General features: G+C 41.5%; 1 protein-coding gene across 6 annotated transcripts in view; it reads right to left on the bottom strand.

Moving 5' to 3' along the window:
- Window positions 1–25,324, bottom strand: part of rap1gap2a (RAP1 GTPase activating protein 2a) — a 116,208-nt gene that overhangs the window by 32,374 nt on the left and 58,510 nt on the right. For 5 of the 6 annotated variants that reach the window (XM_055226129.1, XM_033977235.2, XM_033977234.2 and 2 more), the window contains 2 exons: window positions 12,750–12,834; window positions 962–997 (listed from right to left, as the gene is read on the bottom strand). In XM_055226129.1, the coding sequence (XP_055082104.1) occupies window positions 962–997; window positions 12,750–12,755 (42 nt within the window). In that variant the 5' untranslated portion in view covers window positions 12,756–12,834. Of the gene's footprint in view, window positions 1–961; window positions 998–8,172; window positions 8,220–12,749; window positions 12,835–25,324 lie in introns of those variants that run through there. The other variant, XM_055226130.1, reaches the window with a different exon arrangement.

The raw sequence follows: 25,324 nt of genomic DNA, 5'->3' as shown, positions 1-25,324 counted from the left end.
GACCGTGTCTGTGTGTACCATGTGACTGTGTCTGTGTGTACCATGTGACAGTGTCTGTGTGTACCATGTGACCGTGTCTGTGTGTACCATGTGACGTGTGTCTGTGTGTACCATGTGACTGTGTCTGTGTGTACCATGTGACGTGTGTCTGTGTGTACCATGTGACGTGTGTCTGTGTGTACCATGTGACGTGTGTCTGTGTGTACCATGTGACCGTGTCTGTGTGTACCATGTGACGTCTGCTGGACACTGGACTGACCACGTCAATATTTACTCAAAACTTTGGGTTAAAACACGGCGTTTCAGGAAGAGACAAAAAACATTTAAAGTCACGACGAAATGTAAGATTTAAATCTCACCAAATCCATTTAAACTGAACATTTGTAATATTATGGAGCTAATTGTAGAATGTACTTTAAAGCTGCACTATGTAACATTTTACATGAGTCTGTCACCTGCTCGTCTCAAAGGAAATGTTTGGTCCCTGGAATGTATTTATACATGTATAAATACATGTATAAATGCATTTATACATTTATACATATATAAATACATGTATAAATACATGTATTTATACATTTATTCCGTGTTGTTCTGACAGTCGATCACGTTTCAGTCTTTCACAGACTGGACTGTGATGTTTAAAGTTTACAGATCCCTGAGTTCCTTTATTTTGTAGAATAAGGAAGTTAAACATTGAACCCACAACCTCTTCACTGTGAGGTCAGTGTTTACTCACACGGAATAAAAGTGCAGTAAAAAGACTTTACATAAATATTATTCAAGGACTGAGTCTTTTCACTTTGCATTTGACCTTGATTCATTATTTAAACAGAAACACGTCTGTAACATCGAACCAATAAATATAATATTAAATATATGAATAAAATACATTTAATTCAATATTAACTTTAAATGTGAGTTTAGAAAAAAACATACAGAGAAAGTGAAAGTGTCTCACCTGCATCCTCTCCAACATGTCGAAGAACTCTGCAGACTGAAACACAAACACAGAGACCAGAGTGAGACAATGAGGCCCAACGAGGCCCAACCAGGACTAATGAGGCCCAACGAGGCCCAACCAGGACTAATGAGGCCCAACCAGGCCCAACCAGGCCCAACCAGGTCCAACGAGGTCCATCTGTGAGACATGCACCAAGAGGGAGGACCAATGAGGTCCAAAAAAAGTCCCACACTCTTGTCTCAGATTTATAAAATAAAGTGATTGAAGATTCATTTGGTGAAAGGTCGAGTCTTGACCTTCAGTCGTGAAATGTCCCGATGAACCAAACTCTGTCCCTCTGAGGACATGGACATTATTCAGTATAAATATAAAGTCTCCACCAACGTAAGGAGTTCAAACTAATTTAAAGTGTTTATGATTGTGATTTACATGTTATAATATAATACATTTCATTCCAGTAAAATCCACACACACAAAACGACACGGACAGAACATGTGTCGTCTTTTATCTGTTAAATTAACACAAACTGAAATGAGACGATGGGACTGTGCACAGATGGAACTGATCAAACATGAACCAAAGAACCGTCATAAATGTGACTCCAGCTGAGAGAGTCCAGGTCATTTTAACAAAATAATAAACCCACAAACAGATTAATGCAAACGACTCATCGACATCCAGAGAATCAACAGAGGGAGGAGAAAGTGAAGAGGAGTGGAGATAAACGACTGATTAGGAAATGAAAAACAGGAGGAGCAGAAAGAAGGAGCAGAACAGACTGAGGAGAAAGAAAAAGAAATAAACTAAAGAGTTGAAGAACAACCACACACACTGGCTCTTTATTACTGCTCCACACACGACTCTGGTGTTAAAATATGAGAATGAATGAAAACTTTAGTATTTAGCATCTTAAAAACACTTTGGTTTCACTTTAGAACTGAACATGTTTATAAAACCTCACCTACCTCGGACCAAACAGATCCTACTCCAGCAGTTTGTAGCACAGAGTACAAAAGGAAGTGATATTTCCCTCTCACCCTCCACACCCTCACCCCTCACCCTCACCCACACCCCTCACCCACACCCCCCTCCCCTCCCCGTCCCTTTCTCTGATAACGACCCACTTCCTTAAAATAATCTGAAGTTGACGCACTGTGTCAAACTCACTCTCCAGTGGATTCACACCTCCAGAGTTTCCACAGCAACAAAAACACAAACACAAGACAATAAAGGATCACACCCGGACAAAGTGCAGAGGGGGACGGGACGGTGTAGGGGACAGAGGGACAGAGGTGTGTGGGACAGAGGGACAGAGGTGTGTGGGACAGAGGGACAGAGGTGTGTGGGACAGAGGGACAGAGGTGTAAGGGACAGAGGGACAGAGGTGTGTGGGACAGAGGGACAGAGGTGTGTGGGACAGAGGGACAGAGGTGTGTGGGACAGAGGGACAGAGGTGTAAGGGACAGAGGGACAGAGGTGTAAGGGACAGAGGGACAGAGGTGTGTGGGACAGAGGGACAGAGGTGTGTGGGACAGAGGGACAGAGGTGTGTGGGACAGAGGGACAGAGGTGTAAGGGACAGAGGGACAGAGGTGTGTGGGACAGAGGGACAGAGGTGTGTGGGACAGAGGGACAGAGGTGTGTGGGACAGAGGGACAGAGGTGTGTGGGACAGAGGGACAGAGGTGTAAGGGACAGAGGGACAGAGGTGTGTGGGACAGAGGGACAGAGGTGTGTGGGACAGAGGGACAGAGGTGTGTGGGACAGAGGGACAGAGGTGTAAGGGACAGAGGGACAGAGGTGTGTGGGACAGAGGGACAGAGGTGTGTGGGACAGACCAGGTGTGATTTCATGAGCTTCAGTTTTTGCAGATCAAACTCTGTTTCAAAATAAAGTCAAAGTCAAAGTTTGAGCAGCAGCTGATTTGAAGTTTAGGTTTAGGTTTAATAAACGAGGGACAAACGAGAGAACAAACGAGAGAACACATGAGAGAACAAACGAGAGAACACATGAGAACAAATGAGAGAACAAACGAGAGAACACATGAGAGAACAAACGAGAGAACACATGAGAGAACAAACGAGAGAACACATGAGAACAAATGAGAGAACAAACGAGAGAACACATGAGAGAACAAACGAGAGAACACATGAGAGAACAAACGAGAGAACACATGAGAGAACAAACGAGAGAACACATGAGAGAACAAACGAGAGAACAAACGAGAGAACACATGAGAGAACAAACGAGAGAACAAATGAGAGAACAAATGAGAGAACAAACGAGAGAACACATGAGAGAACAAACGAGAGAACAAATGAGAGAACACATGAGAGAACAAACGAGAGAACAAATGAGAGAACAAATGAGAGAACACATGAGAGAACAAACGAGAGAACAAATGAGAGAACAAATGAGAGAACACATGAGAGAATAAACGAGAGAACAAATGAGAGAACAAATGAGAGAACACATGAGAGAACAAACGAGAGAACAAACGAGAGAACACATGAGAGAACACATGAGAGAACAAATGAGAGAACAAACGAGAGAACACATGAGAGAACAAACGAGAGAACAAACGAGAGAACAAATGAGAGAACAAACGAGAGAACAAACGAGAGAACACATGAGAGAACAAATGAGAGAACGAGAGAACACATGAGAGAACAAATGAGAGAACACATGAGAGAACAAACGAGAGAACACATGAGAGAACAAACGAGAGAACAAACGAGAGAACAAATGAGAGAACAAACGAGAGAACAAACGAGAGAACACATGAGAACAAACGAGAGAACACATGAGAGAACAAACGAGAGAACACATGAGAGAACAAACGAGAGAACACATGAGAGAACAAATGAGAGAACAAACGAGAGAACAAACGAGAGAACACATGAGAGAACAAACGAGAGAACACATGAGAGAACAAATGAGAGAACAAACGAGAGAATAAACGAGAGAACACATGAGAGAACAAACGAGAGAACAAATGAGAGAACAAACGAGAGAACACATGAGAGAACACATGAGAGAACAAATGGGAGAACACATGAGAGAACAAACGAGAGAACACATGAGAGAACAAACGAGAGAACAAATGAGAGAACAAATGAGAGAACACATGAGAGAACAAACGAGAGAACAAACGAGAGAACAAACGAGAGAACACATGAGAGAACAAACGAGAGAACAAACGAGAGAACAAACGAGAGAACACGAGAGAACAAATGAGAGAACAAATGAGAGAACAAATGAGAGAACAAATGAGAGAACAAACAAGAGAACACATGAGAGAACAAACGAGAGAACACATGAGAGAACAAACGAGAGAACAAATGAGAGAACAAACGAGAGAACACATGAGAGAACAAATGAGAGAACAAACGAGAGAACACATGAGAGAACAAATGAGAGAACACATGAGAGAACAAACGAGAGAACAAATGAGAGAACGAACAAGAGAACACATGAGAGAACAAACGAGAGAACAAATGAGAGAACACATGAGAGAACAAACGAGAGAACACATGAGAGAACAAACGAGAGAACAAACGAGAGAACAAATGAGAGAACAAACGAGAGAACAAACGAGAGAACAAACGAGAGAACACATGAGAGAACAAACGAGAGAACACATGAGAGAACAAACGAGAGAACAAACGAGAGAACAAATGAGAGAACAAACGAGAGAACAAACGAGAGAACAAACGAGAGAACACATGAGACGTTCTACATCATTCACATCCTGAAAACATAAAACACTGAAAAACATCTGGTTTATTTCAAACTGCAGTCGTCCAGCTCATTCCTCACTGAGTTTTTATTCACGTTTCATAACTTTCACTGCTGAGTTTGGATTCACACCACTGCTAACATTAACTAGCATGCTAACAGTGCATCAGTGTTACTCTGTGTTAGATGCACAGTTCACAGCCTCGTCACAACAGAACAGTGAGAAATGAATCTGCTGAAGAAATTATAGACGATAATAAAGAAACTGTTTCATGTCACAATGACCTCATCCCCCAGAAATACTCCACATGTGCAATACTGCGAAAAACATGAAGTACGACAAATATAGAGTAGAACCAAACACTTATGTGGTTAGTTTGCATCTAAAATGAGTCATAGAAGTGATGTGTTCAGCTCTAATCTTATCACAGCACAGAAAAATAACAATGTTCTGCACTAAAACAAAGAGAAAACAGACGTGATATTGACCAAAAAAATGATTGTTCCATTTTTCATGTGTTAAACTCTCATTATTATTCTCATTATTTTATTTATTTCTTTTTCTTAAATTTTATTTTATATTTATTTTATTTTAATTTTATTTTGTTTCATTTAAATTTATATTTATTTATTTATTATTATTATTTTATTTTTTTTACCGTAGGTTGTGCATCAGTAAACAACATGTACCTTATTTTTTTCATATATTTGAGTGAAATGTGTCTTGCTCGAGTGCACAAACACCACACACAGCTCTCAGTGTTAAATCTGCTGCAGCTCATTGTAAAGTATTTGTAATCTGAAGTGCGTGTTAGCATACTAGTGGTTGTGATCTAAAATCTGACTGCAGTGAATAGTTGTGGTCAGTGAATAGTTGTGGTCAGTGAATAGTTGTGGTCAGTGTGGAGTGACTCTGGACACTGTAAACTGTTTAAAATGAAGTGTTTTTCACATTTTTAGGACAGTTAAAGTGAGATTCAGCCGAACGATAATGACTTTAAAATGGAGCCGACACAAAGACGTGGACGATCGTCATTAAAATGAAACGATCTCATCTTCTCTGGTGACTCTCGTGTCTAATCTCGTCCTCTCTGTCGCTCCCCGGTGTCATTACTGAAATCGCCGTCGCCGTAGGAACCAAACGACAGAACGGAGATGTTTTTATGTAGAGTCATGAACATATTCACAAAAATCAAACCCATCAGAACTGGATCACGAACGTCAAATTACACCACTTCAACTGAAAGGATCTGTCACATTTGTGTTTTATTACAGTTTTCTACAGGACAGAATGTCACGTGTGGAGCACTGTGGGGTTTGTATTTTATTACAGTATTTTAAACGCCAGGATCTCGCACGTTTGTATTTCATTACAGTTTTCCAAAGGCTCAGGTACAAACTATAAAACCTACATAAAATAGACAAAAGACGGAATTTACTGGACAAATCGTTTCAGATGTAAGGCAGTGTCCAGCAGTGACCAGAACTGGAGAAGTGTCTTGGACGAGCAGGAAAACGTCTTCACTCCTACAAATAAATTTCATCTTTTGCTTTGAATCAGACCTGGACTGAGGGACACACAGAGAGACGCCCTGGACGACTGAGGGACACACAGAGAGACACCCTGGACGACTGAGGGACACACAGAGAGACACCCTGGACGACTGAGGGACACACAGAGAGACACCCTGGACGACTGAGGGACACACAGAGAGACACCTTTATAAAGAATAAAAAGCACTAACTCTACATTTGTGACCAGGACTGGCACCTGATTTAAAACTTCCATCAGTTTATTAGATTTAGTCTCTAGTTGCAAAGCTAGTAAATGGTATAATGGAGTAGTAGTAGTAGTAGTAGTAGTAGTAGTAGTAGTAACAGTAGTAGCAGTAGTAGTAGTAGTTATGATGAATACTGGATGCAGAGTAGTATTAAAAGTAAAAATATCCCAGTTGTGATTCTAAAGGTGATGTTACTGCACTCGTCACAGGAGTCATTGAAATATGACAACATCTAATCAAAACTGTCTTTTTTAATCTTCTTTTAAAGTTTGGGATGTACTTATTTCTCCACACGTTGTTATTTTGTAGAGTACTACTAATACTACTACAAGCCTGTATAATGTTTTATCTTTTATGCATCGTCTTCAGGGTCAGGCCAGAGCACATTGACTCAGCTTCTTAGTATTCAGACCCAGAGGCTGAAGCAGGTGACCTTTGTGCTGATACGACAGAACAGAACCTACAGAATCTACAGAATCTACAGAACCTACAGCATCTACAGAACCTACAGAATCTACAGCATCTACAGAATCTACAGAACCTACAGAATCTACAGAACCTACAGCATCTACAGAACCTACAGCATCTACAGAACCTACAGAATCTACAGAATCTACAGAACCTACAGAACCTACAGCATCTACAGCATCTACAGAACCTACAGAATCTACAGAACCTACAGAATCTACAGAATCTACAGAACCTACAGAATCTACAGCACAACTGCAGATTTAGAAATATGACACTGACAGACCAAAAATATCTGCAAAAAAGAGACATATGATCCTCAATGACAGAAGGGTCACATCTCTAAACCTCTAAACCTCTGCAGAGTCACTTCTCTAAACCTCTGCAGAGTCACATCTCTAAACCTCTGCAGAGTCACTTCTCTAAACCTCTGCAGAGTCTCATCTCTAAACCTCTGCAGAGTCTCATCTCTAAACCTCTGCAGAGTCTCATCTCTAAACCTCTGCAGAGTCACATCTCTAAACCTCTGCAGAGTCATATTATAGAGTTAGAGAGTTATATTATTATATTATGTCACAGGGTTAGAGCCAAAGACCTGATGACGAGGAGTGTGCAGGTTTTTCAGAAAATGTTGGCAATTTTTTACATTTTTTTTCAACAAGGGTTAGGCTGCGTTTAATATTCTTACATTTTCTCATCAATTTAACACTTTTATTAGTTTAATCTGTGCTCTGGATTGACCTGGTAAAATACTGAATCAATAAATAAATGAATAAATAAATAAATAAAATGCAAAAGGAACTTATTTTTACTTCTTGGTTTAGGCGACATATGCTGTTAATTTTACACATTTTTTTAATTTCTGTTTGAATTACTCTGTGTATTTTGCCAAACACTTTGAATCGATTCTTAATTCAGATGTTCCTCTTTTCTACACGGCGGCTCTATATTTAACACAAACTTCCTGAAGGTCTATGAAACAGTTTATTCAGATCATTTGAGTATTTGATTTGGACGTTTCCTCTGGACGTTTGTGTCTCTTTAAACACGGCCTCATTACAGCAGTGATTAAATAAACATGTGACTATTTCCTTTCACTGCTGTGGTAAAATGAGTCTCTCCTTTAAATGAGACTCTATTAAATGTAGATTGGTCCGAGGCCGTGACTCTGCGCCTCCTGCATTTCAAAAACTCTGTCGTACAAAAGACGATAAAGACTCACCTCTGCAGCCGCCAATCATCTGAGCTCTGCAGCGGCAAAGAATCTGAACAAGACTTTCTCTGAGTCTCACCTTTCTCTTTAAGACTTAAACTGGAAATACGAGTCGAGCCGATGCGTGTGGAACAAATGTGTCACGTGTCAGAACACGCTCAGCGGCAGAACAGACGCCAAATATTCACAAAAAACTGTCTACGTTTTTAAATCGCACGAATCCATAACAGATTACACTAAGATTAAGAGAACAGATGTCAAAGAAACCACAAGAGTGAAGTGACATCTCCGTTATGTGAAAGACGATGCTGCTTAGCTCCTTCTGCACCTTAATAATAACTTCATTTTTCCTTGAATGTTCCACAGTTTGGCTTTAATCTTGTTGCATTTCTTCAAACTGACGCATTTCACTGTAAAGAAAATCCATTTACAAACTCACTGTGAACGTGCTTCTCCCTTTTCACTGATCTGACCCGACTGTCTCCACACAGATATGTTCTAGTCAAAGGTAATCACGTCCCCATGGAGACAAGCACCGGAAAAGTGACACAGTGCAGCTTTAAGACTGCAGAGGGAGGAGTTCATCTGACGCTGTTTCTGTTCTGTTCTAATGTTGTTTCCTCGTCACACACAGACACACGTTTAACACACAAACCTGCAGATTTAGACTGAGTTCTTCTCTCAAACTGAAAACACTCTGTTCCACCTTGTGATGTCATCATGTGGTGATACAGGAAGTGCTCCTCTGTGTTTTTAAACTCCACACACCTTCATTTATAGAATCATTTGGATCATTTCATCGAATCTGGAGTTTCCTCTTATCTCGACTGAACTAAAGGTAAAAGGAGCTGTTCACTTGGGAAAAACTACCACTTGATGACATCACAAGGTGGAACAGAGCATTTTGAGCTTTGAAGATGTGACAGATAATAATGATAAAGTGTGACTCAAACATGTGTGAATGAAACAGCGTTAGAACATGGATTAAAGTCACAGATGTTCATTTTGTATCATACAGTATCTTTAAGCACTCGTCTTGTTCTTTTTCTTTTTTTTTTCCACGTCACTTTCACTTCGCTCGACTCAAACTCTTCAGCTCAATGAACCACAATTACCCCCACTTACATTTCTCCTGACGGTGGGTCATTGATTACTATTATATATGTGGTTCTAGTAAAATTAGTGTTAGAAAATGATCATAATCGGCCCCAAATCAACCCCACACCACGAACATAATTGATTTTTCTCAGAGTTTCATTATATTGTTAAGTTTCTGTATTATTTTCTGCACAGTCTCCAGCCCCGCTGTGCCTCATCCTCGCTCCCCGTGCGACGTCTTGAGCTGATTCAATAATGTTAAGAGCTTAGTTCAAGGTGACTCGAGCTGCAGAGAGTGGCTCACGTTTGTACAGAGACACGTGGAACTTCTCCAAGAGACGAAACAACGATCAGACAAAACAACAACAAATAATCAGACCTACTGCAAAAGTACAGAAAAATAAACATAAGCAAAAGTAAAAAGAGTCCATGAGACTCAATACTGTGTTTTTAAAAAGTGTCCAGTGCATCTTTTCACACTCATCAGACTCTCACAGCAGCAAAGCTCTGGGTCCCAGGTCACACAGGACTTTATGTGTGAGTTTACTCCTGACCAGTCCTCAAACAAAGATACTCCTGACCAGTCCAGGTAAAATAGTCCTGACCAGTCCCCAGTTTGGACACATCTCACCCCACAGAAGTGTCACTTCACCTTAACACTAAAAAGTTACTCAGTGGAGCTTTATGTTTGGAACTATAGTTTAATAAAATGCTCTAATTTGTGCCTAAGACCTGCTCTACAGTTATATACAGTTATATACAGTTATATACAGTAATATACAGTTATATACAGTTATATACAGTTATAGTATCGTTTTAATGTGTGATTCACGTGCAGCAGACGATATGTCCAAGGTTCCTGAATATAAACTGGACTTACAGAAGAGAATTATATAATAACACGACACAATCATTTATGTAACATTTCGCAGCAGCACATTTGCTTCTTATCTTCATAAAACATGTGAAATATGAGCCTGGGCACAATTTAATCTTTCAGGAGTGTTTCACAAACACATTTCCTCTGTGGGTTTCCTTGACAACACGACTCAATTAAACGGGACAAAAGAGCAGCCTCACTGTCACTACAGAGCAGATATGACCTCTGACCCCACACTGCAGCTGCTCATGCTCTGTCCTACACCGTGTTACACCATGTGACACCGCGTTACACCATGTGACACCGTGGTACACCACGTAACACTGTGTAACACCGTGCTACGCCGTGTCACGTGTTACATCGTGCTACACCATGTAACACCGTGCTACACCGGGTGACACTATGTTACACCAACATATTTGATACAGACAGACCATGAATGTCTGTGATTAGCTCATCCACCTGTCAATCACACCCATCGGACCAACCACACACATCTTCATAAAATGCTGAAGAAGTGACTCTGTCCAGGTTCATGACCCGACTTCATCCAAACTGTATTTACAAAAGTCATTCTGCCTGATTCCAATCACAATTAAACATCTCAACAACTTAGGCTCAAAATGATTTGTGCTGAATTCATCTAATCATAAAACAAGTGATGCTGCTAGCTAACGCCGCAAGCTAATTCTGCTAGCCGTTGTTAGCATGACAGTGATGGCAAAACTCCTCTGTTTTGCCTGAAAGTTGAGAAAGTCTCATAAACCCCTCATGGTGAATAAGTTCCCACTACAAATCGTGACAAAGAACTAGTGCGATTTTTATTTTTCCAGACTGTAAAAGTGAGACAGAGCCTCACAGAATAAAACTAACACAAAGACGTCGTGTTGACGTCATAAAAGGACAATCGAACACACAACGTCTTGGCTGTCGTCTGGAGCAGAGACTCTCCAGAACATCCCTGAGTGTGCTCTAGCTTCAATTTATCTCATTGTTGATCAAGCTGTCTCACTCTCACTGTGTCACTGTCTCACTGTCTCACTGTCTCACTGTCACTGTGTCACTGTCTCACTCTCACTGTGTCACTCTCACTGTCTCACTCTCACTGTGTCACTGTGTCACTGTCTCACTGTCACTGTGTCACTGTCTCACTGTCTCACTGTCACTGTGTCACTGTCTCACTCTCACTGTGTCACTCTCACTGTCTCACTCTCACTGTGTCACTGTGTCACTGTCTCACTGTCTCACTGTCACTGTGTCACTGTCTCACTGTCACTGTGTCACTCTCACTGTGTCACTGTCTCACTCTGTGTCTCACTGTCTCATTGTCTCACTCTCTCACTCTGTCACTCTTTCTCTGGACTTATAGATTTCAAACCGCAGACATTCACTGATCAATATCATTTTTCATTGATTCCTGTGAATCTTAAAGACACGACTCAATGTGTGAATCAGAATCAATGTCTCCTTTAAGACGAGTGTCCAGGTGTGAGACAGAATGTCCATGTGTGAGACAAAATGTCCATGTGTGAGACAGAATGTCCACGTGTGAGAAAGAATGTCCACGTGTGAGACAGAATGTCCATGTGTGAGACAGAATGTCCACGTGTGAGACAAAATGTCCACGTGTGAGACAGAATGTCCACGTGTGAGACAGAATGTCCAGAGACATTTATGAAAACTGAAAATAAAACTGACAAATACAAGTAGAGAAAACATCCAAACACTAACACAGTACACACAGTACACAGTACACACTGTACACAGAGTACACACAGTACACAGTACACACTGTACACAGAGTACACACAGTACACAGAGAACACTGTACACACAGTACACAGTATACACTGTACACAGAGTACACACAGTACACAGAGAACACTGTACACACAGTACACAGTATACACTGTACACAGAGTACACACAGTACACAGTATACACTGTACACACAGTACACAGTATACACTGTACACAGAGTACACACAGTACACAGAGTACACACAGTACACAGTATACACTGTACACACAGTACACACAGTACACAGTATACACTGTACACAGAGTACACACAGTACACAGTATACACTGTACACAGAGTACACACAGCACACAGTACACTGTACACACAGTACACTGTACACACAGTATACACAGTACACTGTACACACAGTACACTGTACACACAGTATACACAGTACACTGTACATACAGTACACTGTACACACAGTACACACAGTACACACAGTACACAGAGTACACTTATATCTAATGTCCTCAGGTTCACAAACTGCACCTGGAGAATCCAAACCACAGACCAGAATCACTCACTGTGTGTGTTCTGCAGTGACACACAGTGTTGTGTGTTCTGCAGTGACACACAGTGTTGTGTGTTCTGCAGTGACACACAGTGTTGTGTGTTCTGCAGTGACACACACAGTGTTGTGTGTTCTGCAGTGACACACAGGGTGTTGTGTGTTCTGCAGTGACACACAGTGTTGTGTGTTCTGCAGTGACACACACAGTGTTGTGTGTTCTGCAGTGACACACAGGGTGTTGTGTGGATGTGTGTTACAGTGGGGGTCTGTACACACACTCTGGGTCGTACCTTCATACTGGGTGGAGCTGTGCGGGGCGGAGACGGGGGACATTCTCCCAGTGGGACAGTGGAGATGTTCAGCAGCTCCTGTTTCCTGCAGAAGAACAGAAAAATAAACACACATTAAACTAAAATAAACACACATTAAACTAAATAAACACACATTAAACTAAAAAAACACACATTAAACTAAAATAAACACACATTAAACTAAAATAAACACACATTAAACTAAAATAAACACACATTAAACTAAATAAACACACATTAAACTAAATAAACACACATTAAACTAAATAAACACACATTATACTAACACAAACACACATTATACTAACACAAACACACATTATTCTAACACAAACACACATTAAACTAACACACATCACACCCTGACTCCACTTAAACACCTCCAGCTCCAGGAGCTTTAACAAAAACAGAGTGAGGTTCATCTGTTGGAGCTGGAGTCGCACCTTCAACCTGTGGCTCAGAGGATCAGAGGAGCCTCACAGAAAAACTGGTTTTTAAAGATTTTTTTTTTTTTAAAAACAGCTGATTAAATAGATTAATGCCACACTGTGGAACATTCTGGAGAAAACAAAAACATCTTAACTAATACACAGCAGTGTGCACCTTTAAAGCTGCACTGTGGAACATTCCACAAAAACTATGACTAAAGGACAGATGTATTATCAGTATTTTGAATTTAAAACAACTGTAAATGTCACGATTAAACCAGAGCTTCAGGAAACACAAAGTCCATCTGTGACGACACTGATCTTTGTTTATTTATTTATTTGTTAATTTTTTTATTTCATTTATTTACAGATAAAGTAATAGTTTCCATGAAGCACCAGGTCCTGGATGAGTTATAAAAACAGTATTATTTATAAAATGTTTTAACAATAACACATTTTCCTGCAGATGAGCTTTAAACTGTCCTGAAATAAACCTTTAAGTTGTTCTTTTCTCTCACTCTTATTTACTCAACAGGATAAGACAGAAACGTCCCCATGACGACCACTTCATTTGAATAAAACAACATTTTTTATTTAAGTAAATACATACATAAATAAATACATAAATACATAACATCCATAACATCAGTAACATCCATAACATCCATAACATCAGTAACATCCATAACATCCATAACATCAATAACTTCAGTAACATCCATAACATCCCTGACATCCATAACATCAGTAACATCAATAACATCCATAACATCCCTGACATCAATAACATCCCTGACACCCATAACATCCATAACATCCATAACATCCATAACATCAGTCCCATCAGCTGCTCCTCGATCTTCTGAAAATCACTTTTTAAAAACATAAATGTCTTTTATCATCTGGTGAAGCCTCAGTAAAGAACGATATGATCTGAGAGGGTTTTTTTAGGACAGAAGGACAGAAGGACACTGTACAGAGCTCGTCCACATGGAGACACGTTACAGGTCAGATCTGTGGAGAGGTGATCACACAGGCACAAAAAACACATTTCCTCGCAAGGCAACATCTGTATTTGAATCTGCAAGATTAGATTAATGCCATACTGTGGAACATTCCAGTCAAAATGATCCCATCTCCATGGAGACAAACAGATGGTACATCCCCCAACAGAAACTTTACATAATGCAGCTTTAAATGTAGTGAAGTGTAACTTCAAAACAGAAAAATCAGAGGTGAAACGTGTTGGACAAAAGTCGCCTCCATCGTTTTATTTTGCATCAACTTCAGAGTTTGACGACAAATAAGTTTTATGTTTTGAACATTGAACATTTACACACATCAAAACACTTTATAGTTTATATTTTCTTAAATTCTCAACTGAAGTTAATGTGATTAAAGTAAAAAAAAAGTCATGTATAACCTGCAAACTCGACACAAACGACACATTTCAGCTTCACAGAAATGTTCAGTATTTTTAAAAACAAATTTAACTTTTGAACCAAACAAATAACCTCAAAATCCTTCCAGCAAATTGACAATCAGTCGTTTTGAAAAGAGAAGATGCCAAACTCTTTTCCTTTTTCATTCTGTGTCAAAAGTCCTGCTGTTTGAAAATGAATTCTCCAGGTCTGTCGACGCGTCGCCTCGGCTCTTTGACCTTCAGTTACATTCATTTATTCTGAGGTGACGTACTCACAGGTGAGTGCGAGGCGGCGACGGGCCTTGTCTGGGCAAAAGGCCAGTGTTCTGAAGTCAACAGTAAACAGACAAAAAGCATCGGCCGATAAAACTCTTCTGGAGCGACGCCGCCGAGGAGAATAAAGTTCAGCCTCCAGATTCTGTTTTGTTGGAGCAAAGTGACAAAGTCGATCGAGTGAATCGGCCGCAGTCGAGTCGTGTTTTTGTGAACTATGAAACTCATAAAAGGATTTCACCAAAGTCACGTTTTAATCACTAATTTTAAATAATCAGGAAGTGCTCCATCACTGAGTCGTGTAAATATTAATCTGTTATTCCTCCACAAATAAAATACAAACTGGATCATTCTTAAACTAATATGACAAACTCAGATTAGTCCAGTTTATCCCAGTTTAGTCCTGATTTAGACTGACCCTGTTTAGTCTTGGTTCAATTTAGACTTTTTAACTGTTCTTTTTGTGTAAATCCAGTCTAAAGTGAACTGCTTTTCTGTGGAAAGTTCCAGGTGGTGCCATCAGGGCAAGTTACAGGTCAGATCTGTGGAGAGGCATGTTTTTCTCTCCTTGATTAAATAAATGCAACACAGAAAAGTCAATCTGTGAAACATTCCAGGAAAAGCAACAACATCACCGTGGAAACGAGCAGGTGGCCAAACACTGTGCAACGACAACCAGTTTATGGAGCCTCTCCCCCCGACGACCACGACCGACTCTTCTGTGAAACAAAACTGTGTCGTCTTTTAAACAGAATGAACTCGAGTAAACTGCACGATTCACGGTTCACGATTCACGGTTCAAGATTCACGATTCACGATGTCTGATTCACTCTAACGTCTAACATCCTCAAAAAAAACACCTGTCTCTGTCACTTCTGTTATTTCCAGTATCGAGGGTTTATTACATTTTTACAAAAGTATATTTTGTCACAGTTTATAACTTAACAGACGTCACCCGCCTGATTCCACCGAAATAAAAAGTTAAAACCATATTTCAGAACGTTCTCCATGGAGATAGATGCACTTTATGCCGTTTTGTGGAAGATTAAAGCCAAAGTAGCAACATTTCCATGGAAACGAGCAGGCGTCCTCCAGAACAAAGACGAGTCAGGTTTATGGAGATGCCTCTAAGGACACGTGTTTAGTTTAATGAACGATGAGACGTGTAACGCTGAGACGATCTAACACTGAGACGTGTAACGCTGAGACGATCTAACACTGAGACGTGTAACGCTGAGACGATCTAACACTGAGACGTGTAACGCTGAGATGTGCAACACTGAGACGGTCTTACAGTGAGTCGTGTAATGCTGAGTCGTGTAACGCAGAGACGATCTAACAGTGAGATGTGTAACGCTGAGACGTGTAACGCTGAGACGGTCTTACAGTGAGTCGTGTAATGCTGAGTCGTGTAACGCAGAGACGATCTAACAGTGAGATGTGTAACGCTGAGACGTGTAACGCTGAGACGGTCTTACAGTGAGTCGTGTAATGCTGAGTCGTGTAACGCAGAGACGATCTAACAGTGAGATGTGTAACACTGAGACGTGTAACGCTGAGACGGTCTTACAGTGAGTCGTGTAATGCTGAGTCGTGTAACGCAGAGACGATCTAACAGTGAGATGTGTAACGCTGAGACGTGTAACGCTGAGACGGTCTTACAGTGAGTCGTGTAATGCTGAGTCGTGTAACGCAGAGACGATCTAACAGTGAGATGTGTAACGCTGAGACGTGTAACGCTGAGACGGTCTTACAGTGAGTCGTGTAATGCTGAGTCGTGTAACGCAGAGACGATCTAACAGTGAGATGTGTAAGGCTGAGACGTGTAACGCTGAGACGGTCTTACAGTGAGACGTGTAACGCTGAGTGGTGTAACGCTGAGACGATCTAATCCTCCATTACTCCAGCTGTGGTTCAATACAGAGATAGTTTCTATTGTGGTCGTCTGGACAATGATTTTGCCATTGAAACCAGACAACACCACTGAAACCACCTTTTACTGCAATACACTGTACTACTACTATACTACTACTACTGCTACTACCATAGGACTACTATACTACTACTACTACCATAGGACTACTATACTACTACTACTGCTACTACTCTAGACTCTCTTTAATTTGCAGAAAAGTGTAAACTATAAGATTGATGATAAAACCGTCAGAACAGTGACTTTATAAACAGGTTGTTATTTGTGTAAAAGCTGCTGGTCAAAAATAAAACACGTTTTTCTCCACACGAGTCCAAATGTAGAACGAGACGTTCAGCGTCTGCTCCCAGATAATTATGGAGGATTGTGCAATAATGACCTCCACAGCCTCGAGATAACGACCAGGCCGGAGATGTACGTGTGTGTGTGTGTGTTTATGTGTGTTTGTGTGTTTATGCGTGTGTGTGTGTTTATGGGTGTGTGTGTTTGTGTGTTTATGTGTTTGTGGGTGTGTTTATATATTGTGTGTTTATTAGTTTATATATTTGTGTGTTTGTGTGGGTGTGTGTTTGTGTTTATGGGTGTGTGTGTTTGTGTTTATATATTTGTGTGTTTATTTGTTTATATATTTGTGTGTTTATGTGTGTGTGTGTTTATTTGTTTATATATTTGTGTGTTTATGTGTGTTTGTGTGTTTATATATTTGTGTGTTTATGTGTTTGTGGGTGTGTGTGTGTGTGTGTGTGTAATGAGCATGAACTGCAGCAGTTTAAGACTTTTCCCTCAAAGTGATTCATTTTAGAGCTGAATAAAATATAAATATAATATAGTAGCAGTAGCAGTAGCAGTAGTAGTAGTAGCAGTAGTTGTAGTAGTAGTAGTAGTAGCAGTAGTAGTGGTAGGAGCAGTAGTAGTAGCAGTAGTAGTAGTAGTAGTAGTAGTACTGTCCTCACCTGAAGCACGTGTTTCTCACTGGTTGTAAACTCCAGATGGAGGTGGACAGGAGGACATTACTGTTCATGAATTAATAAATATATTTGAATGAAATGATTAGTTCAACATCTGCACAAACACAGGACTCAAATATGACAAGATGAAAGTCAAGAGGAAATGAGCAAGACGGAGGAGCGAGACGGAGGAGCGAGACGGAGGAGCGAGGCGGAGGAGCGAGGCGGAGGAGCGAGGCGGAGGAGCGAGGCGGAGGAGCGAGACGGAGAAGCGAGACGGAGGAGCGAGACGAGACGGAGGAGCGAGACGGAGGAGCGAGACGGAGGAGCGAGACGGAGGAGCGAGGCGGAGGAGCGAGGCGGAGGATCGAGGCGGAGGAGCGAGGCGGAGGAGCGAGGCGGAGGAGCGAGGCGGAGGAGCGAGGCGGAGGAGCGAGGCGGAGGAGCGAGGCGGAGGATCGAGGCGGAGGAGCGAGGCGGAGGAGCGAGACGGAGGATCGAGGCGGAGGAGCGAGGCGGAGGAGCGAGGCGGAGGAGCGAGACGGAGGAGCGAGGCGGAGGAGCGAGACGGAGGATCGAGGCGGAGGAGCGAGGCGGAGGATCGAGGCGGAGGAGCGAGGCGGAGGAGCGAGGCGGAGGAGCGAGGCGGAGGAGCGAGACGGAGGAGCGAGGCGGAGGAGCGAGGCGGAGGAGCGAGACGGAGGAGCGAGGCGGAGGAGCGAGGCGGAGGAGCGAGACGAGACGGAGGAGCGAGACGGAGGATCGAGGCGGAGGAGCGAGACGGAGGAGCGAGGCGGAGGAGCGAGGCGGAGGAGCGAGACGAGACGGAGGAGCGAGATGGAGGAGCGAGACGACATTTAAACTAAACACTGTATGAGCCTCATACAGGTATGGGACAGTGTGTGAGGGACAGAGTGTGTGGGACAGTGTGTGAGGGACAGAGTGTGTGGGACAGTGTGTGAGGGACAGAGTGTGTGGGACAGTGTGTGTGGGACAGTGTGTGTGGGACAGAGTGTGTGGGACAGAGTGTGTGGGACAGTGTGTGAGGGACAGAGTGTGTGGGACAGTGTGTGTGGGACAGAGTGTGTGGGACAGAGTGTGTGGGACAGAGTGTGTGGGACAGAGTGTGTGGGACAGAGTCTGAGGGACAGAGTCTGAGGGAAAGAGTGAGATAAAGTGAGACAAAGAGGTGCAGAGTGAGACAGAGAGAAGCAGAGTGAGATAAAGTGAGACAGAGAGGCACAGAGTGAGGCAGAGTGAGACAGAGAGACACAGAGTGAGATAAAGTGAGACAGAGAGGCACAGAGTGGGGCAGAGTGAGACAGAGAGACACAGAGTGAGATAAAGTGAGACAGAGAGGCACAGAGTGAGGCAGAGTGAGACAGAGAGGCAGAGTGAGACAGAGGGATAAATGATCCTGTGGAGACTATAAATATCGGCTGACGTCCCTCTGGGGCCGGGGTAAATCGTCTCGGGCGAGTCTCTGGACACTTGTTAAAGACAAAACCATCTCCTCCGTTTCACTGCACAAACACCAGAACAAGTCCAAACAAACAACACTGCGACGCACAACGTGTAACACGTTTAACACGTTTAACAGGTTTAACACGTTTAACGTTATAAAAACTCAACTGAACAGAGGGTGAATTAAACCAGAGTCAAGAAGAAAAGACCTCAGATAGAAAAGACCTCAGATAGAAAAGACCTCAGATAGAAAAGACCTCAGATAGAAAAGACCTCAGATAGAAAAGACCTCAGATAAGGCCTGTCCCGCCGCGTGATTTATAAAGAAAAAAACAACAGAAAAACAGTTTGATCCAAATAAACACGACTGCACTGAACATATTTAAGTATCAAAGTAAGATTATTACACAAAACAATACAGAAGGTGAATTAAGCGGAGTTAGGAGAAAATGTCCCTGCAACAAAATACAGCGTCCAGATACAAAGAGCGTCCAGATACAAAGAGCGTCCAGATACAAAGAGCGTCCAGATACAAAGAGCGTCCAGATACAAAGAGCGTCCAGATAAAAAAAGTTTAAAAAGTTACACGTAAAAAGTAAAAAACAAAGTAAAAAAAAGTAAAAAAAAAAAGTAAAACAAAGTAAAAAAACACGTAAAAAAGTTACAGTAAAAGTTACACGTACTTCAGTCACACGTACTTCAGTCACACGTACTGCTGTTACACGTACTGGTGTCACACGTACTGCTGTTACACGTACTGGTGTCACACGTACTGCTGTTACACGTACTGGTGTCACACGTACTGGTGTCACACGTACTGCAGTTACACGTACTTCAGTTACACGTACTGCAGTTACACGTACCGCAGTTACACGTACCGCAGTTACACGTACCGCAGTTACACGTACTGCAGTTACAGTACTTCTGTTACACGTACTGCAGTTACAGTACTTCTGTTACACGTACTGCAGTTACACGTACTGCAGTTACTCGTACTGCTGTTACAGTTGATTGTTTTTTCTTTCCACTGATGTAGATTCATTTTGTGGTACTTTTAACGTCTTTTAAAAATCTCTACTTTTGAAAATGTTTTTGGATCACAGGATTTTTCACACTGGCTTCAACACAAATAAGGACAGACGTGATAAAAATGATAATAACAAAATAAAAAAACACTATGATAAAAGAAACGAGTCAGTGCTTTTAGAAGAACAAATATATCTCATTTCACTGAGAACGAGAAATATGAAACTTCACATTTTCCTCATGTGAAGATTAAAACGAGACACGATCAAGTTCCTGTAAATGAAACTCAAAAGAAATGATGTTTTTTACAATAACAGTTCAGTGTCGAGTTAAAAAAAAATAGAATCAAGTTCACACAAAACGCTGAGCACACGGTGAAATGAAAGAACTAGAAATTAGTTTGAATATTATCGATTATCGTTTGTATTTACTTGAACGATCAAACTTCATCGTGCACGGTGTGTGTATCTAAAATAGTTGTTTTACTGTGGTATTAAAACTAGTAAAAGTATCAAAATCAGTCCTGAACATAATCTCATGTGAAAAACACAATCCTACAATCAAAATTAAAATCTTTTTCCAGAGCAGCTTCAGACTCAGCTTCACATAATGTGTTTTATGTTTACATGACATTTGAGATTATTACAGTCGTCAAACTCGATCGCTCACAAACGCTCGACGACACAAATTCAAACAGAATGTGAAGATTACCAGAGCGAGACCTTCAGGGGCCGGTGTAATTACAGGATCAGACCAAATGTCACTGATGCATCTGATGCATGTTCTCTGTACCAGGGTCCTCAACGCACAAAAACAGAAGATCATTTATCAGCAAACGCATCTTCTCCGACGTGACTTTGGCCCGTCCCTCATGACTCGATAATAAACTCGTCTGTAGATGTACAACGAAAAATCCTGAGAGGAAATGTCCACATAAATCCATTTGATCTAACGGCGAGTTTATTCTATCTGCGCTGGATCTGCTCTCGTCTCCAAGACGACAAACCACGTAAAACACATCAGACACGACGCACAAAAGAGCCACACGAGAGTCAAAATGAGACAAAAACAAGTCTTTAGAGAGGTTTTTAACAAAGGGGAAAAGGCCAAGAGGAGCCAGAAGAGGAGCCAGAAGAGGAGCCAGAAGAAGAGCCAGAAGAGGAGCCAGAAGAAGAGCCAGAAGAAGAGCCAGAAGAGGAGCCAGAAGAAGAGCCAGAAGAGGAGCCAGAAGAGGAGTCAGAAGAAGAGCCAGAAGAAGAGCCAGAAGAGGAGCCAGAAGAGGAGCCAGAAGAAGAGCCAGAAGAAGAGCCAGAAGAGGAGCCAGAAGAGTAGCCAGAAGAGGAGTCAGAAGAGGAGCCTACAACCTCCAAGAAAAACAAAGCTAAATTTAACGACACCAGGAGTCCTACTTAAATCTGAGTTTGTCTCTACAGGTGAGTCTCACGCGCCGAGTCGGCTCTGTGGAATATGAGGAGGAAAAGTGAACGAGGAAATGAAACCTATGTTTTTTACACACTTAACTTATTTTGACCATATTTATGTGCCGTGTGTAGAAGTCTGGTCCATGAAAATAAAACCTACATTGTTCTGGTCCATGGTGCTAAACGGTGGACTCCTGCTTTACACAGCAGAATGAGAATGACCAGATTTTAATGATAGATTTTCTTATGTCCACTTCACCTCGATCACTCACAAATACACGTCTTTTACACGTCTTTTCAAACAGAAACGCACGAGAAAACTCCAGATTGTTGGAGGATTGTTCGCCTGAGCCCACAGTCTGCAGCTCAGAATCACAGATGCTATAATTAACACTGTAATCATGTTTTAATGCAGTGCCATGAAAACCAGCATAAATAAACACCAACACCAACCGCAGACGGTTTATGGATGGAGAGAAGAGCTAACCACTCTGCCACAGTGTGACCCATTTAAGGAGTCTCTGCACGTTCTTGGAGGTTCTGTGGTGCATAAAGTTTGAGCTGTGCCCGTTTAGCCCCTTTGTCTCATTTTAATGTTTAACCAAGATAAACAGTCGGGCAGTTGTTTCTACATGGTTCTCAAAATGGAGTCCCACATCGAGTTGTTTCTTTATTATTTTTCACAATTACCTGTTTAACACCGTGTATTATTTTGATACAGGACTAAAAGTGAAGTGCAGTTACACTCTTACTTTCACTTTTAAACACAAGCCTCTTCGATTTGATTTCACAAACGTTTAAGTGTCGCCAATCACGATTATTCAGGATTTTTTTTCTGGCCACATTTCTTCCAGTTTTTAATAACACGTTGGACAGTTTTTACCCCAATTTTAGTCGTTTCTGCAGTCTCCTTAGAGAGCAAAAGACGACGTTTAAGGATGTGGTTGTAGAAGTGAAGACATTTGTCCGCGGCTTGGACGAGCAGACAAACGTCTTCACTTCTACAACGGTTTGTGGACAGTATGAAACCGCGCTCGTTGTATTTGTCCCTCGCCTCGTTCTGTATCCAACCGCTCGTACTCTCCTCGTTCTGTATTCCCGCTGACACCTCTCGCCTCTTTGTGCTCCTGCGTCTCATTTCCTCTGGCCCTCTGCCCACTGCAGCAGAGTCGGGGCCGAGGGGGGACGGACAGGTCCTGACGGTGCGAGGTGTGACCAGCTGCTACTGTAATCTGTGTCTCCCGTCGCAACAGGAACAGCGCCGAGCGGAGGAGGCTCGACGGAGACGTCCGATCCTTAGAAATACAATGAATTAAATGTTTTGGCAAATACATTTTACACACTGCGTCTCTCCAAATGGTATTTACGTCCATTTTAAATAATTTGCAGCAGTCCGAAGTTATTCCTCATTATCCTCACACATTCCTAGTATTCTATTTATTCACCATGATGAGTTTATAAGCCAGAGAGGAGTTATTCTACCTGTAATGCTAATGACAACTAGCATGCTAATAGTACAGGTTGGTTTGCAGGCATTAAAAATTATTTATTAAAGAGTTTTCAGTCTCGGGCCTTTTCATATATCCTTCTCTTCTATTATAGTACATTTTACATCATATTACATAATATTACACGCTCGCTCATTTATAATCTTATGAGTTTATAACCCTTTAAACTCATTCATAATCTTTGAATCAGCTGAACGTGGTGGCGCTAAAACATGTCTGATTTAGTTTGAGACATTTTGTTGTGTAGACGTTCTCTTTGTGACTCTTCAAACACCGTCCCGTCCACAGTGAGGAGAGTTTATGAGGTTTTCTCTTCAGGGCCGAGCTGCAGACGTCCAGAGACTCAAATCAAATCAATCTTTTTGCTCCAAAGGGAAATTTATGATACACAACATAAGAGTTCTTAAAGTCACAGTCGAGATGATGAAAAACTCTGATGAAAACCCACTGAGTCTGGAAGTTTAATTTGTGAGAGTAAATCCAGTCCAGAGGTAAACTTTAGCCAAATTAAGATCGAACTGCCAAACGTCGGCTTCACTGTGAAATACGACGTTAGATTCATCAGAATCTGAAGAGACACAACAAATGACAAAAGTGTGAATCTTGTGTTTGTTCATATTTTTGACTTTTTGTAAATTCTTAAGGACGTGTTTAAAATGTGAACTTTGAACTGAATTCTATAAAAAAAAAACTGCAAATCTTCACAATCACAAAAATCAAGAAAAACACAGTTAAATATTTCTCCCAAATCCTTCAGCTCAAAACTCAAATTAATACATTCATTTGCCAGTCATGCTGTGCATAACATGCCCACGTTACACCTGAGTTACACATGTGTTACACCTGTGTTACGCCTGTGTTACAGGATCAGGATAGGTTAGGACCTGAGGTCTTGGATTTTAACTCACTACATTAAAAAGACACTGTGTAACTTTTCTGATCGAGGATTTATCACCTGTTTGACAAAGGAAATGCTATTTAGCAAAACATTTTTCTCTCTTCTATTTCTCAAGTTATTTTTGAGCCATAAAAATTCCTGTAATTAAAGATCAAGCTGAGGAAAGTCAAAGCAAATAACATCTCCATAACATCTCCATTAAACGCCTGAAAGACTTCAGAGAATCTTCAGTATGAGATTCCCGTCTTCTTCAAACCCACAAACACTTTTGCAAAAATTGGTTCACCCTAAGGACAAAACCCCGAGCCATAAACAAAGTGTCTACTCCATTCAGTGAAGAGTGAGCGTCACACTGGAGAAACTAAACACACTCCATAAGAGGATGGACCAACACCTCTGGACCCCAGTCCGCCGTGCATCTCCATCTTAAAGACACTGACCACCTCCTTTGAAGAGAGTGAAGTTCAGATCTGAGCCAGAGAAAAGAAATGGTTTGAGAGAGGAGTTAAAGAAGCTGTTTTTGTTCGAAAAGACAATCCTTCCTTAAACAGAAATGGGGCCTGAGACATAATCTGTCCATCTACAACTCCATCCTCAGACCCAGAACAATGAGAACAATATCAGCGTCGTTAAGGCTGAACAGGGTCGTTTCAGCTGAAACTGGAGACATTAGATGTTCAGTTTCAGTGTGGTTAGCCCCTCCCCTCAGACAGATTTAAGACAGTGTCCAGCAGCATCTGACCAGACCTGAAGAAGAGACTTGGATGAGCAGAGAAACGTCTTCACTCCTACAACGATTTGTCCAGTTGACAGATTTAACCTTGTTGTTTGCTATCTCCATGGAGACGAGCAGACATCAGAAAAGTTACACAGTGCACCTTGAAACTGAGACATTTTCAGGTTTACAACACATTTTACAACTCGTCATACTTAACAACAGTGACACTGAAGCAGCGTCTGAAGAAATGAGGCAGAGTCATCACAGCGAGCGCTTAAATGAGAACGAGACAATTAAAAATAAACCTGAGGCGTTTGGACCAATCAGAGCGGAGCGCGGTTCACATCCTGATAATGTGCAGTTTATGTTTACCCTGAACTACAGACTTTATTGACTTATTTTCAACAGCAAACAACAGAAAAACTGTAACTTCTTGGTAAAGTATTGACATTTAGAGCAGTTTTAATCTATGACGGATCAATATCTGACAGAATCAAACGTATTGATCAAGACAA

Source organism: Periophthalmus magnuspinnatus, chromosome 13 (assembly GCF_009829125.3).
Source record: "Periophthalmus magnuspinnatus isolate fPerMag1 chromosome 13, fPerMag1.2.pri, whole genome shotgun sequence".
Classification (NCBI taxonomy): Eukaryota; Metazoa; Chordata; class Actinopteri; order Gobiiformes; family Gobiidae; genus Periophthalmus; species Periophthalmus magnuspinnatus.
Note: the sequence above shows the minus strand (reverse complement) of the source record. Positions and strands in the feature narration are given on the sequence as shown.